The sequence below is a fragment of the Eurosta solidaginis genome, chromosome 3 (assembly GCF_040869045.1).
Source record: "Eurosta solidaginis isolate ZX-2024a chromosome 3, ASM4086904v1, whole genome shotgun sequence".
Taxonomy (NCBI): Eukaryota; Metazoa; Arthropoda; class Insecta; order Diptera; family Tephritidae; genus Eurosta; species Eurosta solidaginis.
This window is the reverse complement of record NC_090321.1, coordinates 100112316-100132639: the sequence shown is the minus strand read 5'-3', so window position 1 is coordinate 100132639 and position 20324 is coordinate 100112316. Positions and strand designations below refer to the sequence as shown.

The 20324-nt window shown below is 41.9% G+C and overlaps 1 protein-coding gene across 3 annotated transcripts in view; it reads left to right on the top strand.

Moving 5' to 3' along the window:
• Window positions 1–6990: 6990 nt before the first annotated feature.
• Gmppa (GDP-mannose pyrophosphorylase A) overlaps window positions 6991–20324 on the top strand; it is an 82019-nt gene continuing 68685 nt past the window's right edge. Inside the window, exons 1-5 of one of the 3 annotated variants that reach the window (XM_067772869.1) lie at window positions 6991–7216; window positions 7278–7476; window positions 7536–7991; window positions 8061–8095; window positions 8154–8290. In XM_067772869.1, the coding sequence (XP_067628970.1) occupies window positions 7177–7216; window positions 7278–7476; window positions 7536–7991; window positions 8061–8095; window positions 8154–8290 (867 nt within the window). In that variant the 5' untranslated portion in view covers window positions 6991–7176. Of the gene's footprint in view, window positions 7217–7277; window positions 7477–7535; window positions 8096–8153; window positions 8291–20324 lie in introns of all 3 variants that reach the window. The other 2 variants (XM_067772866.1, XM_067772868.1) reach the window with 2 other exon arrangements.

Below are 20324 nucleotides of genomic sequence, written 5' to 3'. Positions count from 1 at the left end.
TAGGTAAAATTACCGATCCGATTAACCATGCCGACTGGTGTAAGAAGTTACAAGAAGTAGAATATGCTGTGAATAATTCCGTACATAGCACGTGTCGAGATACTCATAGCCGACTTTTGTTTGGAGTTGAACAACGGGGTTGTATAGTCGATGAGTTTACTGAATATTTTCAAGAAAAGTTATGTCCTGATGATGATCGAAATTTAGCACCCATCTGTGCACAAGCATCAGCCTTACCAAAGCTAGACAGGATTACGACTCGAAACGACAACTCGAGGATGGAACTAGTTGTAAGAAATATGAGGTAGGCAATTATGTGATAATAACAAATATAGATACGACTGTCGGAGTCAATAAGAAATTTATACCTAAATACAAGGGACCGTACGCTATTCATAAAGTGTTAGCGAATGATCGATATGTCGTCCGCGTTATTGAGAACTGTCAGTTGACACAGTTACCATATGACGGGGTTGTGGAAGCTCACCGCATCCAACGGTGGCTAGAAAAACCTAATCACTTTAAGGATGGAGGTTCTGAAGTAGATCCTTTAGAAATTAGTTAGACATGCGCATGTAAGGAAAAAAAAAGTAAATATATCTACGATCGAGGTCGATCTCTTGGCAGATTGGCCGAGTTGTAAACCGAGTATGTACATGTAGCTTAACTTATTAGAAGTTAAAGGGCGAATTAATGGTGACTTATAACCATAAAGCCATAACCAGATAAAACAGCTCATCGAACCTACCTTATGGAAATGAATGTAATCGATTAATGGTGTCATACCATACCGCTAACTCGATTACATTGATTTCCATAAAGTAGGTGTGATCAGCTGTTTTATCTGGTTATGGCTTTATGGTTATAAGTCACCTTTAATTCGCCCTTAAGCAACCCTATTGTAAATATTGTTACGAATATTAGCAAAACTAAGGAGTGCTGCCAGCTCTAAGCCGATGCTAATCAGTGATGTGAATGCACATCGATAATTCAATCATCATGTATCTACATAAACGAAACAATAACTGCGTCTACATATATGTACCATGTACGTATACGAGCAGCAGAGAGTCAATGCACAAATACATGCATATATCTGAGATACTCCTATAAGCATGCAATGAGAAAAACTATACAATTGTGCAATTGTAGTTACAGCTGAGATGTTTGAGAGCTAATGGACTAGTAGATTCTGGAAGCGCCTAGAAGATGCGTATGTTAAAGTCAAAGAGTATAAAAGGCGACAGATGTAGAGGCGCTGGAATTCTGTTTGATTTGAGTTGTCAAGCAGTTTCGATTAAGACGATATCTAGCGAGCAATAGCAGTATTATTTTGAAAGTCAGTTTCATTTAAGCTATACGTTTGGTTATTAAGCAAGCTATTCGTTGCACAGTTTGAGTGTTATTGTGAAGTACTTTAATAAAGGCCATTTTTCCATTATTCAATATTGGAGTTATTTATTCAACAGTTTAGTGATACGAACTCAGCAGAGGATTGCAAATAAGAGGATTTGCAAGTAAATTCGTTACAATTGGTGTCAGAAGAGGAATTGTTGAATAAATTCCAGAGGACAACAAGGACATGGCAAAGTTCAGTGAATTGAAGATCCAGCAACTAAAGAAGGAGTTGGAGAGCCGTGGATTGAATACAAGCGGCGTTAAACTCGAACTTCAGGCACGGCTACGAGAGGCAATGGAAGCAGAAGGAATTGATGTGGAGTATGTCTTTTATTCTGATGGGGACGAGACAACAACAAAAATTTAAGAGAAAAACAAAACATCGCAGACAGTTACGAGCACAGACTTGAACATGATATTGGCTGCAATAGCTGCTCAAACATCGACAGTAACTTCAATGTCGTCGCAAATATCATCCCAACTAGAATCACAGGAGGTACGCATTTCAGAAATGGCGTCGCAAGTAACATCACAACTGGAAGAACAGAAGACACATATTGCAGAAATGTCGTCAGAAATAACATCAAAGATTGAAGCACAAGAAACGCGTATTTCGGAAATGTCAGCACAAATTTCAGCACAGATGTCATCTCAGATCTCCACACAACTAGAAGAGAAGGAAGTCCGTATATCATCTAAACTGGAAGCGCATATGGAAGAAAAACTAACCCAGTTTCATGAAGGCTTCAGTGGTCGATAGGATAAAATCGAGGCCGAGGTGGATGCTTTGAGAGGACGTACAACTAAATCGTCCAGCAGTTTCAGCGAGTAATCCAAAGGTAAAAACACCATCCTTTGACGGTTCTGTTCCTTTCCAGGTCTTTAAGCTACAATTTGAGAACACCGCAACAGTGAACAACTGGAATGCTGAAGATAAAGTTGCTGCACTCTTCGTAGCATTGAAAGGACCAGCTGCCGAAATCTTACAGACGATTCCAGAGTACGAACGGAACAGTTATGAAGCATTGATGGCTGCTGTAGAACGACGTTATGGAAGCGAGCATAGAAAACAGATATTCCAAATTGAGTTGCAAAACCGCTACCAAAAAGCAAATGAGACATTGCAGGAGTTTGCTTCAGATATTGGAAGATTGGCTCATCTTGCAAATGCGGACGCACCCGTGGAATACACTGAAAGGGTAAAGATTCAGAGCTTTATAAATGGCATACGAGATATGGAAACGATGCGGGCTACATATGCGAATCCAAAACTAACATTTGCTGAAACGGTATCGCATGCTCTGATTCAGGAAACAGCGTCGCTTCTGTGTAAGCCAGTTTTCAAAGCACGCCGTGTGGAAGTAGAAAGGCCAGAGTGGGTAGACACAATTTTGGAAGCACTGAAGGGATCTCAACAGAAGAATGCCGGAGTTATTAAATGTTTCAAGTGCGGCAACCCAGGTCACATTGCACGTCATTGCGATCTTGGTCCTAATAGTTCCAACAATGTGGGTGGCCGTAAACGCAAAGCTGGTGGAAATGAGCAAGAGCGTGTCGGATGTAAAGAACGAAAACTTGCCCCGGCTATTGAATGTCCTGTGATATCTGTGTCGCAGATTGGAGGGAATCAAGCAGTCTTACCATCAGAGGGAATGCGGATGGTAAAGAGCGTGTACTGACTGTAGATACGGGGACATCTCATTCCTTAATTCGATCTGATTTGGTCTACAGGAGAGTAAAGTGATTACCTGGAGCAAGGTTGCGTACGGTCACAGGCGAGTATAATCAAGTCCAAGGCGAAGTGGTATGTGAGGTATTAATTGGAAAAGTCATGGTTCTACACAAATTCGTTGTGGCGGAGATCGTTGATGAAGTCATATTGGGAGTGGACTTCTTGGTTGACCATGACATCAGGATTGATATGCGGAGCAAAATTATACGCTATAAGAACCAGGATATACCACTTAACTTTAGTTTGGAAAAAGGGTTCAGCAGTAATCGGGTACTGGTGGAAAAGACTCGACAAAGACCACGAAAGTCAAAGGCAAAGGTTGATAGATCGAATGGGCCAAATTAATCAAAATCAAAAGTACCTTCGAGAGAAACACTGGCATTGACAAAACCTAAAAGACGCAGGAAAACGAAGCAACGAATTTCCGAGAAAGGATGCGAGGGCAGTTACAAGCCAGAGCGCACTACTGTGGGGAAACGTGGGAACGATACTGATTATGCAAAGCAAATCCGTCCAGCGCAAGCTCTACGAAGTAGTTCATCGGCCAAACAACAGAGTGTGAAGGAACGAACCAGGGTATTGTGTAGTACGATGAAACACAGGTACCATGAGAACAATAATTCGAAAAGTTTCTTGGCGGGAGATTTGGTACTGTTATACAACCCTCACCACGGAAAGGTGTTCCATCCAAATTTCGGTGCAGTTGGGAAGGCCCGTACGAGGTTGTGAAGAAGATCAGTGATACCATCTAACGCATACAAAGCATTGAGAAACCACCATTGTAAATTTTACCAAGTAGCGCAACTAACAGCTGATCGGTGAAAATTCGCACATTCACACGCACAGTTCTCGGACTCAGTTTCAAAAAAAAACTTTAGATTATTTAATTCAAATTTTAAAGTGAGATAATCCTTACAAATTTATGTATACAGAATATAAATGACGTTTTTGTTGTTATTAAAACAATAGTTTTATTTATATTAAAGCTTTTATCATTTTTTTTTTTAACTTTGTAAAATCTTCGAACACCATTCCTTCATTATATGACATTCGACTGCCTAGTCCACTGCCTTCCACTCTATTCGCAACATAACCTCTACTTAAGCTGCCAAACTATATAGTAAACAATGGAAACCACGGAGTAGAATAGTGGTACATTTGGCGATGCTAGCAGCGTTTAGATCGAGAGATTTGTCTGATCGGGACGATCAGACTTAGGTGGAGGACAGTGTTACGAATATTAGCAAAACTAAGGAGTGCTGCCAGCTCTAAGCCGATGCTAAGCAGTGACGTGAATGCACATCAATAATTCAATCATCATGTATCTACGTAAACGAAACAATAACTGCATCTACATATATGTACCATGTACGTATACGAGCAGCGGAGAGTCAATGCACAAATACATGCATATATCTGAGATACTCCTATAAGTATGCAATGAGAAAAACTATACAATTGTGCAATTGTAGTTACAGCTGAGATGTTTGAGAGCTAATGGACTAGTAGATACTGGAAGCGCCTAGAAGATGCGAATGTTAAAGTCAAAGAGTATAAAAGGCGACAGATGTAGAGGCGCTGGAATTCTGTTTGATTTGAGTTGTCAAGCAGTTTCGATTAAGACGATATCTAGCGAGCAATAGCAGTATTATTTTGAAAGTCAGTTTCATTTAAGCTATCAGTTTGGTTATTAAGCAAGCTATTCGTTGCACAGTTTGAGTGTTATTGTGAAGGACTTTAATAAAGGCCATTTTTCCATTATTCAATATTGGAGTTATTTATTCAACAGTTTAGTGATACGAACTCAGCAGAGGATTGCAAATAAGAGGATTTCCAAGTAAATTCGTTACAATATTGTAAAACTTTCGATATGAAAATAGAGGGCAACCTTGAATTTCTATTTCCTAACTGTGAAAAACTGAAAAAATGTACACTTATTGAAAACTCATTTGCACACAAAATTTACACTTTAAATTTTCATGCGATTCTGCAAAGTACAGTGCACATTGTTTTGCTGAATCAGCGCTGAATGTAAGAGTAATATATCAGTGGGAAAATGTTTATCAAAAGCCATGAAAAGAAAAAAGTTATTCTGAAACAGTGAGTATGAGTTTTGAATGTCACAAAGTGTACACTGGCTGCCAGGAAAACTCACGAAGTTTTTATCATTGAGTTTTCTTGTTCACAGTTTTGCTTTACAGAATCAGAATTTCAAAGTTTCCCCGTATTTCTTGTGTACACTTTAAAACTTACAGTTAAGGGCTAATTGTGCTTCCTTAACCCTAACTCCATAGTCATAACCATACCTATATCCATAACCATTTCTAATGTGATCGATTAATGGTGTATCAACCTAAAAATCGTAAAAATTTCATAAAAATGAAGAAAACGCAAAAAATTACAAACATATTCCACGAAAAATAAGTCTCTTAGTCATAACGTATCCAAAACAATGAATAAAATTTACAAAAAGTTATTAAATTCACCAACTGAAATATTTTGTGATTATGGATATGGTGTGAAACCAAAAACCAATTGGTTGGCTATGGTATGGTTATGACGTTAGCGTTATGGTAATGCACCATTAATCGATTACATTGATTTCCATAAGGTAGGTTCGATCAGCTGTTGTATCTGGTTATGCGTTTATGCATGGTTCAATTATGTACAGCTGATCAGCTCATCAGCTGATTTTATTTATGTCATTGAATGGTCGAAGGGATTGTCAAAAGGAGATGGCAAACATTGTGAATGATGACTAAGTGTGATATCTTCTGCATAAACGTCAAAATTCCAAAGTGATTGGATCACATGATTTGTAAATGACTATCGCTGTCTCATTCTGTATCTCTTTCTATCACCCGCTGAAGATAGGCGCCGCCATATTGAACAGCCTGTCAAAACGCTGAAAAGTAGCCATATTGAACAGCCTGTCAGGCAGTTGACAGATAAGATAACACATTTAGTCATCATTCACAATGATGGCAAACTCAAAATGAAACCAACACATTGACAACATTTTACTTACACATACAAAAACTGCTAAGTTTTATCTTCCATTCCATACCGGTCGCACCAACACCAATACACAGATTTTGACAATTTGAACAGACATATTTTGTTGCTTTACAGATGAGCCAACCTGTATATAGTTGAGCCATGCGTTTATGGTTGTAAGTAACCATTAATTAGCCCTTTAGCGAATAGGGCCACAGGTCTTTGTGACCGAAAAAATATTATACTTTGATGTTTTTAGCCCAAAAAAATTTGTTCTTCTGGTAACACCGCTACTATTCCACTGATAAGAAATTTTGGTTGGCCAGCTGTTCATCTTTGCTTGGAATATATTAGGGTTGAGCTTTTTCGTTCATATCAGAGATTCGGTTCTTTCGTTCTTTTTCTGATGATCGAACAAGTTGTTCTTTTTGTTCATCTGTTCCTTTTTTTCAAGCAAATTTGTTCACTACTGCTGACACCCACGAAAAAAGTTAACAAGTATAGACGTGTGGGTGTGTGTGTGCAGCAATGCTTTGTGTATGTATATTCTTAGTGTAAGTGGCATCATCGACATTCGTGCTCACTGTGAATTTCTACGTTATGAATTTACAATGTTCGCGACCGAAGAGCATTGTGAATGACAACTAAGTGTGTTATCTTATCTGTCAACTGCTTGACAGTATGTTCAATATTGCTACTTTTTACCGTTTTGAGAGGGTGTTCAATATGGCGGCGCCTGTCTACAGCGGGTGATAGAAAGAGATACAGAATGAGACAGCGATAGTCAATTACAAATCAGGTGATCCAATCACTTTGAAATTTTGACGTCTATGCAGAAGATATCACACTTTCTTATCATTCACAATGCCGAAGAGAGCGAAAGAATAACATCACATAAAACGAATTAAAAGATCAAATAGAACCGAAATCGAAGATCTAGTTCACTTGTTCAGTTGAGAGACCCGGTCAATTAACAAGTTTAGAGCGAAACGGCCCAACTCTAGATTACGTTAAATAAGTTTATTATCGCAGAATCATCTGTAATTATAATGCTGAAAGCTGTAATTCTCGTGGGTGGGCCACAAAAAGGCAAGAAAATATATATTATCTTAATATAAGTCCCATATAAAACTCAAAAGTTGTTTTCAAGGTACCCGCTTTCGTCCACTTTCTTTGGATACACCAAAACCGTTGTTTCCTGTGGCTGGGCGACCAATAATTCAACATCATGTAGAAGCATGTCTCCGTGTGGCAGAATTAAAAGAAATTCTTCTTATTGGCTATTATCCACAAATACAGATGGAAAAATTTATCAGTGAAATGCAAAATCTTTATAACATCAATATAAGGTACTAACATGTTTATTTTTTTATTGCACTTCTTGTACCTGTTTAGAAGTTTTTTTCAGATATTTACAAGAGTTTACACCGCTTGGCACTGCTGGCGGTATGTACCACTTTCGCGATCAAATACGTTCAGGAAATCCACGTGCATATTTTGTTTTAAACGGTGATGTGTGCGCAGATTTTCCATTGCAAAGTTTATATGCATTTCATATGCGGCATGTAGGTACCGCTTTGGTGACTATTATGAGCACCGAAGCGACACGACAACAGTCACTGTATTATGGATGTCTCGTATTTGATCGTAATAGCGGTGCTGTGTCACATTATGTAGAAAAGCCAAGTTCATATGTGTCTACTTATATCAATTGTGGTGTATACGTGTGCTCCACGGATATATTTGCACACTTAGCCGAAATATTTTATTCCAAAGCACAAGAGTATATATATTCGAGTGTAAGTAATGGAGGTAGTAATGGTAAGGACCAAGGCCACATACAATGGGAGCAAGAAGTTTTGACACCACTCGCTGGTACAAATAAGCTCTATGCTATGCCGGTACCAAACTGGTGGTCTCAATTAAAAACCGCTGGCTCAGCAATTTATGCAAATCGCCACTATTTAGGTATCAATAAATTAGTTGATTTTGATTAACTTCTTATGTTGGACTATGTTTATTACAGAACTTTATAAAAATACACACCCAGAAAGATTAGCAAATGCTGGAATAAAGCGTAGTGAGAATGATTCAAATTTGATTTGCACAATTCATCCGGACGTTTACATACATCCCAGTGCTACAATTCATTATAGTGCTACGGTGAGTTAAAGTTACACTGAAAATCTGACTCGTATTTAGAATTCATTAGAAGCATTGTGACTAGTGATAATTGCAATTGTAATCCAGTTTATTAGGATTAAACCTCGGAGTTTGAGATAACAACCTGAAAACTTTCACATGCCTTTATTTTGGCATTGTTAATGTGGCATTAAAAGTCACATTAAATCGCTTGTGAGCGTCTTTAGATATTCGAGGGTGAAAAGTTTCAAAATTTAGTTTTACTCGCGTTTTGCGCTCAGCATGAAGTGAAACATTATGAAACTCTTCACATGTATTTTTTATTTACATATGTATGTATTTATTTATTTGTTTAATCTTTTATCGTAACGGCATAAACAAATCGAGATAAATATAGACTTCCATAAATCCAAATGCTCAGGATAAAAAAGGGATTGATTTAGCCATGACCGTCCGTCTGTATGTGTGATCACGATACCTTGAGTAAATATTGAGATATCTTATTGAAATTTGGTATATGGGTTTCTTGGGACTCATGTTGTTATTGCTGTAGCAGTGCTTCGCCCCATCCAAGGGGTGCGACCGATCACAAATTGTCATCAATGTCCTCTAACGGGACTCAACGGAAACTTACTGTTTCAACAGGGGTGGACCACAATGAAATGGGTGTTAGAGGCGTTGGTTCCAATTACAATTAAAGAGATGGTTGGTGTCATATGGGGACACATTGCAAGGAGGACATACATACATTTTATGTGTCGGGGTTGCTTTTGGATAGGTAAGAGTTTAACTTGTTACAGTACCCAGATCGAAGTTGAGCTAGAGTGACGCGCGTTTCCCTAGAGAGTGTGTTTGTTGTTGTTGTTGTTGTAGCAATGCTCGCCCCACCTAATAGCCGCGACTGATCACAAATTGTCATCAATATCCTCTAACGGGAGTCCAAGGAAACTTGCCGTTTCAACAGGGGTGGACCATAAGGAAAGAGGTGTTAGAGGCGTTGGTTCCACATTACAATTAAAGAGATGGTTGGTGTCATGTGGGAACACATTGCAAGCGGGGCATACATTTTGTATGTCGGGGTTGATTCTGGATAGGTAAGAGTTTAACCTGTTACAGTATCCAGAACGAAGTTGAGCAATAGTGACACGCGTTTCCCTGGGGAGTATGCGTTCCTCTTCCGCGAGTTCTGGATATTTTTCTTCAAGTACTGGATTCACCGGGCAATTCCCGACATAAAGGTCCGACACCTGTCTATCGAGTTCACCAAGGACCTGCTTGTGTTTTTCGCTTCATACGGCTGGGTTCTCAGGTGCCGTATTTCCTCAAAATGCTTACGGAGATGACTCCTTAGGCCCCTAGGCGGTGCTGGTTCGTCAATCAGATGTCTGTTGGGATGCCCAGGTTTCTGGGTATTCAACAGAAACTGTTTGGTCAGCATCTCATTTCTCTCCCTGATGGGGAGTATTCTCGCCTCATTATGCATATGGTGTTTTGGGGACATAAGAAGACAGCCCGTGGCGATTCTGAGAGCAGTATTTTGGCAGGCCTGTAGTTTCTTCCAGTGGGTGGTTTTTAGGCTTGGCGACCATATGGGTGACGCGTAGCACGTAATCGGCTGACTAATTGCTTTGTATGTGGTCAAGAGCGTTTCTTTATCTTTTCCCCAGGTACTGCCAGCAAGGGATTTGAGGATTTTATTGAGGCTCTGAATTCTTGGAACAATTGCGGTTGCGTGCGCACCAAAATGTAGATCCTGATCAAACGTCACACCCAAGATTTTGGGGTGTAGGGCAGTCGGTAGCGTAGTGCCATCGACGTGGATGTTCAATATGGTCGACATTTGGGGCGTCCATGTTGTAAATAAGGTCGGGGAAGATTTAGTCGGTGACAATGCCAGGTTTCGCGAGGCGAAAAAACTGGAGAGATCAGGGAGATAGCCGTTTATTTTATTGCATAGCTCATCGATCTCTGGGCCTGGGCCTGTAGCCATTATTGTGCAGTCATCGGCGTAGGAAACGATTGTGACTCCTTCCGGTGGTGAAGGTAGCTTAGATATGTAGAAATTAAAAAAAAGCGGGGATAGGACACCACCCTGTGGCACCCCTTTTTTAATTCTCCTTTGTTTTGATGTTTCGTTTCTGAATTGCAACGATGCCTGCCGACCACCCAGATAATTGCGGTCCACCTTTTAAGACATGGGGGAAGGGTAGACCCTTCCAGGTCTTGCAGTAACGAGCCATGGTTGACCGTATCAAATGCTTTTGATAGGTCTAGCGCTACGAGTACTGTTCTATGGTGGGGGTATTGATTCAAACCGCAATTTATCTGGGTGCTAATGACATTTAGCGCGGAGGTAGTGCTATGGAGTTTTCTGAAGCCATGCTGATAAGGGGCTAGCTGCAAATGTGCTTGGAAATAAGGGAGCAAAATGGCTTCAAGCGTCTTTGCCACTGGCGATAGGAGAGATATCGGACGATATGACTCACCTACGTTAGCTGGTTTCCCAGGCTTTAGTAGCGGGACCACCTTGGCCATTTTCCATTTCTCGGGTATGACAAAGGTGGAAAGAGACAGGTTGAAGACATACGCTAAATATTTGAAACCCTCTTTCCCTAGGTTTTTAAGCATCGGCATGGCTATGCCGTCTGGGCCCACTGCTTTGGATGATTTAGCGCGACCAATGGCGTCCTCAACCTCTCTAGTAGTGATGGTAATTGGTGACGCGCTGAATTTGTGTTTATGTGCGTGTCTATTGGCTCTCCGTCTATCTTTGTCGACCGTAGGATGCATTATATATTGTCGGCAGAAAGCGCTCGCGCATTTTTTCGCATCCGACAGCACCTTATCGCCAAAGGCGATGGAAACTTTGTCTTTGTGCTTAGTCGGATTCGATAGGGACTTTACGGTGGACCAAAGTTTACCTACACCGGTAGAGAGGTTACAACCTCTTAGGTGCTCTTCCCATTTCGTCCGCTTGTGTTCGTCCACAAGAAATCTGATGCGTTGGTTTATATCCCTTATTTGGGGGTCGCCTGGATCAAGCTGTCTTATAAGGTCGCGTTCCCTCGCTAAGCTCGCGGCCTCCGCCGGGAAGTGGGGCCGGATTTCGGGAATTCTCCCGGCGGGAATGAAATGTGCCGAGGCGGATTCAATGACCTTACGGAAGGCACGCTCCCCTTGGCGGGCATCAGTCGGGATAGGGAGGGCAGCAAAGCTGCTGTCTGTTGCAGATTTATATTCTTCCCACTTTCCTTTTTTGAAGTTTATGAAAGTGCGTTTTTCGGTGACGATGAAGTCGGCGGTACGCTCGAACGAAATAAGTATGGGCAGGTGGTCGGATGCCAATGTTACCATCGGCTGCCAGTTGACGCAGTTTACGAGTTCTGCGCTCACGATTGAGATATCTGGCGAGCTATGACAGCTTCCTACCATACGTGTGGGGGCGTCTCCGTTTATTGTGCAGAACGTCGTTTCGTTTATTTGATCCGCCAATATCTCACCCCTACTGTCCGCCCGCAAGTTTGAATGCCATAGGTCGTGATGGGCATTGAAATCGCCTAAGATAATGCGATTGTTGCCAGTGAGTAAGGTCTCGATATTAGGGCGGTATCCACTGGGGCAACAGGTGACAGGAGGGATGTAGATGTTGATGATTTCTAGATTTGCATCGCCTGACCGGACAGATAGGCCTTGACGTTCTAAGACATTGTCCCTGCGGTCGATGCCAGGATCAAATATATAATATTGCACAGAGTGGTGTATAATAAACGCGAGGCCGCCTCCATTTCCGCTCTCGCGGTCTTTCCTGTGGACATTATAACCAGAGCAGGTCTGCAATGCAGATCTTGCTGTGAGTTTAGTCTCTTGAATCGCAGCAATGCGGATGTTGTGCCGCTTCATAAAATCGACTATCTCCGTAATCTTCACAGTTAGTCCATTACAGTTTAACTGCAGAATTCTGAAGTGCATGAGGGGTGACGCCGCCACTCTAGGGGTAAGTGACGGGTGACTACGCCTAGGTTGTGGAAGGCCAGGACGCAATTGCTGTTGTGGCCTTGGGACTGGGCGCCCTTGGGCAAGCATTGGGGTACCCGGATGATTTGGGTTTGCGACCTGGCAACATGGCGCGATGAAACCCGTCGAGGGGTTGCCGTCGCGGAGACCAGAACATCTAGGAAAGTGGCACCACCCAACGCAGGAGCTGCATTGAGCGGATGTCGCAAACCTATATATTCTGTGCTGGCAGACGGTGCAAACGGAGGCAGGGACTAAGAGTCTGTTTCCCTGACCTGCACGATTGCTGCCAGAAAAGAGGGGGGGGGGGGGGGGAGAAGAAGACGGGGCAGGGGCTGATGCTCAGCATTGCTACCAGCTCTACTACGAAGGTAGTAGTTATGAGTGGTATCAGCTGTTTGAGTTGTTGGCGCCGTGGGCGCGAGCAGCAGCGGGTACTTGTTGTGGCTTGCTGAGCAGCGAAGCTGCTGGAAGGTAGTGAGGATACGCTTAGGCGTAGACTACGGGACGCCCTTGGGCGTGAGCAGCAAGGAGCCACAAAAGATTTATAAAAGTTACGTGGACGTCGGGTTTTGGGATCAAGCCCAGAACAACCTGTCCGATGCAACCATCCCTTGCACGAGACACACTGAACAGAGTATGACCGTCCTAAAAAGATTCTTTTCTGGCAAATGCAGCAACACCATTTCTCAGGACCGGGGTCAGGAGACGGACCCGGATTGGGTTCGATACCTTCCCGGAGTAAGAGAATATGTAGCAGTCCTGCTGCAAGGAGCTGCTGGGAGGATGACAATTTGTGGGAGGGACGAAACAAATTAAATGGGGTCACACTGAAATGACAGTCCTTGGTCGGGAAAAATCCCGAGTCGCTCCGGTACATAGAACCGACTGCCTTGGGAAGCGAGAGAGTGTGTTTCTTTTCCGCTGGTTCTGGGTATTTTTTTTAAGTACTGGATTCGCCGGGTAATTCCTGGCATAGAGGTCCGATGCCTGTTTGTGGCTCATTTTGGGACTCATCTTCCATCGCTATTTAAAATGAGCGAAATCGGATGTTGTTGTTGTTGTTGTAGCAGACCTTCGCTCCACCTAACAGCTGCGACCGATCACAAATTGTCGTTAATATCCTCTAACGGGAGTCCAAGGAAACTTGCTGTTTCAACAGGACGAAAGACGTGCCAGTAGCACAGAAAGTGCGGAGATTATCACCTGGGAAATTGGAAATCGCAAAAAAGAATTCGACTATCTAATGGCCAAGGACGACATATGTCAACGCTCGAAAAGCCAATGGACCAGCCCGCTACACATGGTGCAGAAATCCAATGGATCCTGGCGTCCATGTGGGGATTACAGGTAGCTGAACGCAAAAAAAATCCCAGATAAGTATCCTATACGACATATACATGATTTTGTAAGCGATTTACATGGACGAACTACATATTTTTTCAGTTATCAATTGTGAAAAAGCTTATCATCAGATATACCTGTGCACCCCGCAGATCTACCAAAGACGACAATACTAACACCGTTCGGACTTTTGGAGTTCAAATATATGACTTTTGGACTCAGAAACGCCGGCCAGGCTTTCCAACGAGTTATGGATGAGACGTTGGCCGGACTAGATTTCGTTTTCCCCTACTTAGACGACGTATTGGTAGCCTCTACGACGGCTGAAGAGCACGCTGCCCACTTACAGCAGCTTTTCGACCGTTATCGCGAAAGAGGTCCCATAATTAACATCTCGATATGTCAGATCGCCCAAGCGGAGGTAGAGTTCCTAAGCCACTACGTGTCACAAAAGGGTATAACCCCCCTCCCCCGCAAGGTCAAAGCGATCCTCGACTTCAAGAAATGAGCAGAAGTTCAGGAACTACAGCATTTTCGTGGAGCCATTAACTTTTACAGACGATTCTTACCGCATGATGCAGAAATAGAAACACCTCTACACAAGATGATGGGGCCCTGCAAGAAGCGCGACATAACAAAACTTATTTGGACGCTAGAGTGCGAAAATGCATTCGAAGAGCTTAAAGGGCAGCTAGAAAAAAAGGCACTCATATCATTTCCAGTGAAAGGCGCCACCATAGCTCTAATGACCAACGCTTCAGATATCGCAATGGGTGCTGCTCTCCAACAATTAACCAACAGCGCATGGAGTCCACTGCGCTTTTCAGTTCACCCTAACAGAGAAAAGATACAGTACGTATGACCGCGAACTACTGGGCATACACAGGGCGATTCACCCTTTTCGATACTTCTTGGAGGGGACCGAATTCATATTTTTTACGGATCACAAACCACTTTTACATGCCTTTGAACAAAAGTGGGAAAGACGTTCACCGGGGAAAACGCGTCAGTTGAACTTTATAAGCCAATTTTCGACCGATATCAAGCATATAAGTGGGACCGATAACCTAGTGGCAGATATGTTATCGAGAATTGAGATGTTTTCAGCACCTTCAACAGAGCAGCAAGGAATTGCAGAAATTAATGACAGACGGTAATACTTCCTTATACCTGGTGAAATATAAGCACCCAGGCACAAACATCGAGATAGTCTGCGACGACTCAACCGGAGCCATACGTCCGTACGTCCCCAAAACTCTACGTCAAACGCTATTCGATGTCACTCACTGCCTAGCGCACCCATGTGCTAGAGCGACCTTTAAATTATTGTCAAAAAACTATATTTGGAACGGAATGAGGTCAGATTTACGAGCGTGTGTACGGAGCTGCCCCGCATGCCAGCGCTGCAAGGTTACACGGCATACAAAAAGTGAGTTAGAACACTGTTCCCAACAAGCGCTTTGAATATATAAACGTGGATATCGTCGGTCCGCTCCCTGCATCACGGGGATATACATACTGTTTAACCTGCGTCGACAGATTCTCCAGATAGATTGAAGTTTTCCCCCTGACAGACATAACCGCCGAGCCGTCGCTAAGCAACTATTAAGCGGTTGGATTAGCAGATTCGGTGTACCCAAGTTCATCATCACCGATCAGGGTAGGCAATTCGAGAGTAGCCTTTTTAGAGAGCTGACTAAATTATTGAGTGCCAGGCACATACACACCACCAGTTATCATCCACAAGCGAATGGGTGGGTAGAGCGATGGCACCGGGTGTTAAAAGCAGGCTTAAAGTGTCATAAAGCCGATACGAAATGGGTAGGTATTTTACCAGTTGTACTCCTCGGGTTGAGAACGGCTATAAAAGAAGAAATCGGTGAGTTAATAGCAGAGAAGCTGTATGGGCAACCCATTCGACTTCTCAGCGATTTTTTCGACATTTCAACAGAAATGCATGCAGGCGATCACACTTTTTTACAAACAGCACTTTGAGGAACTGCGGCCAACACAGACTCCACAACATGGGAAGGCGGCAGTATACGTACCAAAATATCACGTATTTCTACGTGACGATACTATACGTAAGCCCCTCAAAGCACCTTATGATGGACCTTATGCTGTTTTAAATATATACCCGAAAACTTACACCATTCTCATCGGAACCAAGCCAGTGACGGTATCGATTGATAGACTTAAGCCCGCTTATTTCCCGAGGGAAGAAGCGTTATCTATTCAGCCTGAGGCAACAGCGTTTCAACAACTACCTTGCGGCGAGTTAGGGGAGTGGTGTAGGGTTAAATACCTACGTAGTTACTTCACCACACTTGCAACTACGAAGAAATAACATGCCTGTCTATGCAATGTCATTTTGACAGAGCTTTCTGACGTTTGGATTGAGTGATGAGAATTGGAAGTATCGACAGCGTTCTAAGAAATATATATGCAGATTTGTAATTTTCTCTGATCTTGTACTCATTCAGACATTTAGTAAAGTTATATCAAAATATAGACAACGATATCTATATATCCACTATTTTGTATCACGTTATGGCTATGCACTGATTGTTTTGTACATACAAGTACATTGGTGGATGTAACGGTATATCGATAGCGCTTATCTAGGCATATAGGTACATACAAACCGACCCACAAATTATCGTGTCTAAAAATGTATCCGACGAATACCTTGCGGGGGAGTGCGTATTGTTTTACGACAAAACAATTTGCTCAAATAATATGTATGAGTAATACTACTTAGGTTGATAGCTTCACTTCCAACTGGAGCGATCCTCTAAGTTGGCATTCATGTTGTTTTTTTTTTTTTAAGCGTCGGCATGTCTATGCCGTTCTTGTTGTTGTTGTTGCAGTGCTTCGCCCCATCCAATAGGTGCGACCAATCACAAATTGTCATCAATGTTCTCTAACTGGAGTCCAAGGAAACTTGAAGTTTCAACAGGGGTGGACCATAATGAGAGGGGTGTTAGAGGCGTTGGTTACACAATACAATTGAAGAGATGGTTGGTGGTATTTGGGACACGTGGCAAACAGGACACACATTTTGTATGTCGGCTTGATTCTGGATAGGTAAGAGTTTTTAACCTGTTACAGTACCCAGATCGAAGTAGAGCTAGAGTGACGCGCGTTTCCCTAGGGAGAGTGCGTTCCTGCTCTGCTAGTTCTGGGTATTTTTCTTCAAATACTGTATTCGCCAAGCAATTCCTGGCATAGAGGTCCGACGCCTGTTTGTGGATACCACTGAAGACCTGCTTGTGCTTTTTTACTTCATATGGCTGTGTTCTCAGGTGCCGTATTTCCTCATAATGCTTACGGAGATTACCCCTTAAGCCCCTGGGCGGTGTAGCCTCATCAATCAGATGTCTGTTGGTCGTCATTTGGTCGACATTTGACGCGTCCATGTTGTAAATAAGGTCGCCGATGATTTAGTCGGTGGCAATGTCAGATTTCGCGAGGCGAAGAAACTGGAGAGAACAGGGAGATAGCTCTTTATTTTGTTACAAAGCTCATCGATCGTGGCCCTGGGCCTGTGGCCATTATTGTGCAGTCATCGGCGTAGGAAACGATAGTGACTCCTTCTGGTGGTGAAGGTAGCTTTGATATGTAGAAGTTAAACAAAAGTGGGGATAGGACACCACCCTGTGGCACCTCTTGTTTAATTCTTCTTGGTTTGGACGTTCCTGAATAGCACCGATGCTTGCCGGCCAGACAGATAATTTTCGGTCCACCTTTTGGGACTTAGGGGAAGGAGTTACCCTTCCAGGTCTTGCAGTAACGTGCCGTGGTTGACCGTATCGAAAGCTTTTGATGGGGGTTAACTAGATGTCTTTCATGTTGTTGTTGTTGTTGTTGTTGTTGTTATTGTTGTTGTAGCAGTGCTTCACCCCATTCAATAGGTGCGACCGATCACAAATTGTCATCAATGTTCTCTAACGGGAGTCCAAGGAAACCTTGCTGTTTCAACAGGGGTGTACCATAATTAGAGGGGTATTAGAGGCGTTGGGTGTCTTTCATCATCATGATCAGTTGTCTAACCAAAGGTTGTTATATCCCATGTACATTAGGTTGAAACTTCTTTTTAATTCCTTATGACTACGTCTAGGATAACCATCTCATTACACGCCAAACGACGACATATAACTTGAATTACAGTCTTATTCGGGCAGCCGCCTTACGCAGACGTGTTATTCTCGCAGCGCAACTAAGTCTATAGACACTAGTGTGTGTTAAATAAGCTTGTATTGTATTTTTCTTATACGCGACCGTTAGTGTATATATTATTTCTAAGTGGTTGTGTTAAAAACTACATATTTGGTAGCTGAAATCAAACAAAATGAAAGGGGCTAACCCCCCTCATAGAAATAGGTTTAAGCACCTATATCCGGACGAGAACATATCTCTTCCTACAACCAAATCTAAAAGACCAAGGGAAGGGGATTTTGTACCTCTACCGCCAATAGCCCAAAATGATAACCATATACCACGATACATCATAGCCACCGCCATCGCCCAAAACAACACTGAAACCCGACCATTAGCATCCTATAACGTTTTCCAAATAGAAAAAGGGCTTAAACACATAAGTTCCGAATACTCTGAAGTAACAGAGCTCAAATCTGGTGACCTGCTGATAAAGGCAAATAACCTTAACACAGCAGAAAAATTCATCAAAGCAACCTATATTGATGTTGTACCAGTTAAAATATCCTTTCACAAAAACCTCAATTCAACGCAGGGTAGAATATTTTCGAAAAACATTATCCACCTTACTGAAAAAGAGCTATTGGAAGGCTTAGCAGACCAAAAAGTAATCGAAGTTAGGAAAGTCATGAAGGTAACTAACGATACACCAGCACTAACAGGAGCAGCAATTCTAACATTTAATCTAATCCGGAGACCAGAAAAAATTAGCTTGGGCTGGGAAAAAGTCGCAGTTCAAGAATACATTCCTAACCCTATGAAATGCAGAAATTGCTTGAAGTTGGGGCATACAAAAAATAATTGCAAAGGTAATCAGCTGTGCAAGCAATGTGCCACACCTCCACCTCATGATACTTGCTCGAGAATCTTCTGTGTAAATTGCAATATTGACACACATACCTCTGAAGACCCCTCCTGTCCTAGCTTCCTCAAGCATAAATCCATCAACAAAATTAAAATTGAACGTCGGTGTACTGTAAGAGAAGCTTGGAAATTGTACAACAGTAACCCCACTGCTTTCCAAATAGAACCCAGAAGCAAGCATACAAACAAGGCTTCGTATGCACAAATTACAAAAAATAATAACATCGAACGACCGCTAAAAGAAAATACCAAACAGGTCACCGCACCAGCTACACAACCTTCAAATAACATTCAAACCCAAGAAAACACACCAAACACAAATCAGTACAAAATCACCTCAAAATAACATTCAAAAGACAAGTTCAAACTCCAATATTGATACATTGATTACAAAGATAACAGAAAAAGCTAAACAAAATACAACAACAAACGCACTAGCTAATAATACAAACGCAGAAAGTGGAGACATAGAAATGTCACCTTGCACAACAACAAACAATAATAATTACCACTCAACTCCAATACACTCAATTAATAACAAAACTCACAACAACTCTAGCGACTACACCCAACCGCAAATATACCAATCACCTATAACTAATTTAACACAAGGCCTAATAGAAAGCAATAACTACTTCGTCCAAACAAAACAATTTGACAGCGACATCTCTGACTTTGAATAAATAAAACAATTTAAACGTTTAAAAATATGGATATCGGACTTAACTTTTCAATTCTCCAATGGAACATTCAAGGATATATCAATAATAAATATGCCCTTGAATTACTAGTTAAAAAACATAATCCCGATATCATTATATTACAAGAAACACACATAGTGCAAAAGAATCTGCATCTACTACATTTACCTAATTATAGAACTTTTCATCATAATAAATATTTTCAATACGCCAAATCTGGCATTACCTTCTTAATAAAAAGTACTTTAAACGTATCAAATCATGTGGTATCTAGGAATAACCTCCTTCATCAATCACTTACCGTACATGGATTGACGGACCTCCACATAACTAATATATATAAAGAAGTAGATGTATATCTTACTTCACAACTGCTTGACAGCATTCCACTATACAGCTGTGTGCATCATCTACTGCTTGGTGATTTGAACTCACACAACACACTATGGGGATCACAAACCACGAACCGTACCGGGAAAATATGGGAAGAATTCGCAAACTGTAGAAACTTAGTCTTCTTAAATGATGGTTTGCCAACGCTGCTCAACACAAAAAACACTGACGGCAGAACTGGCAGGTATCCTAACCTGGAACTGCTATCCAGAAGGAAATGACCACTTCCCAATTTTGATTTCCAACAACATCACACCCGGTTTAAAAAAATTTAAACCGGGTTTTGTAGATGCTAAAGCAAATTGGGAGATTTTTTCAAAAAAAAACCGTAAAAGTAAGTGGAGAATTTAAAGTAACGGCCAACATTAACCAAGAGGCAGCCAACATAAAGAAAATTATCAGGAAGGCTGCAAATGAGTCCATGCCAGTAAAAAAGAATACAAAGCCACGCAAAACCCCCGTATGGTTTAATTCCGAGATAGCCAAATTAATTGGATTAAAGAACTCCGCGTGGAAGGTCT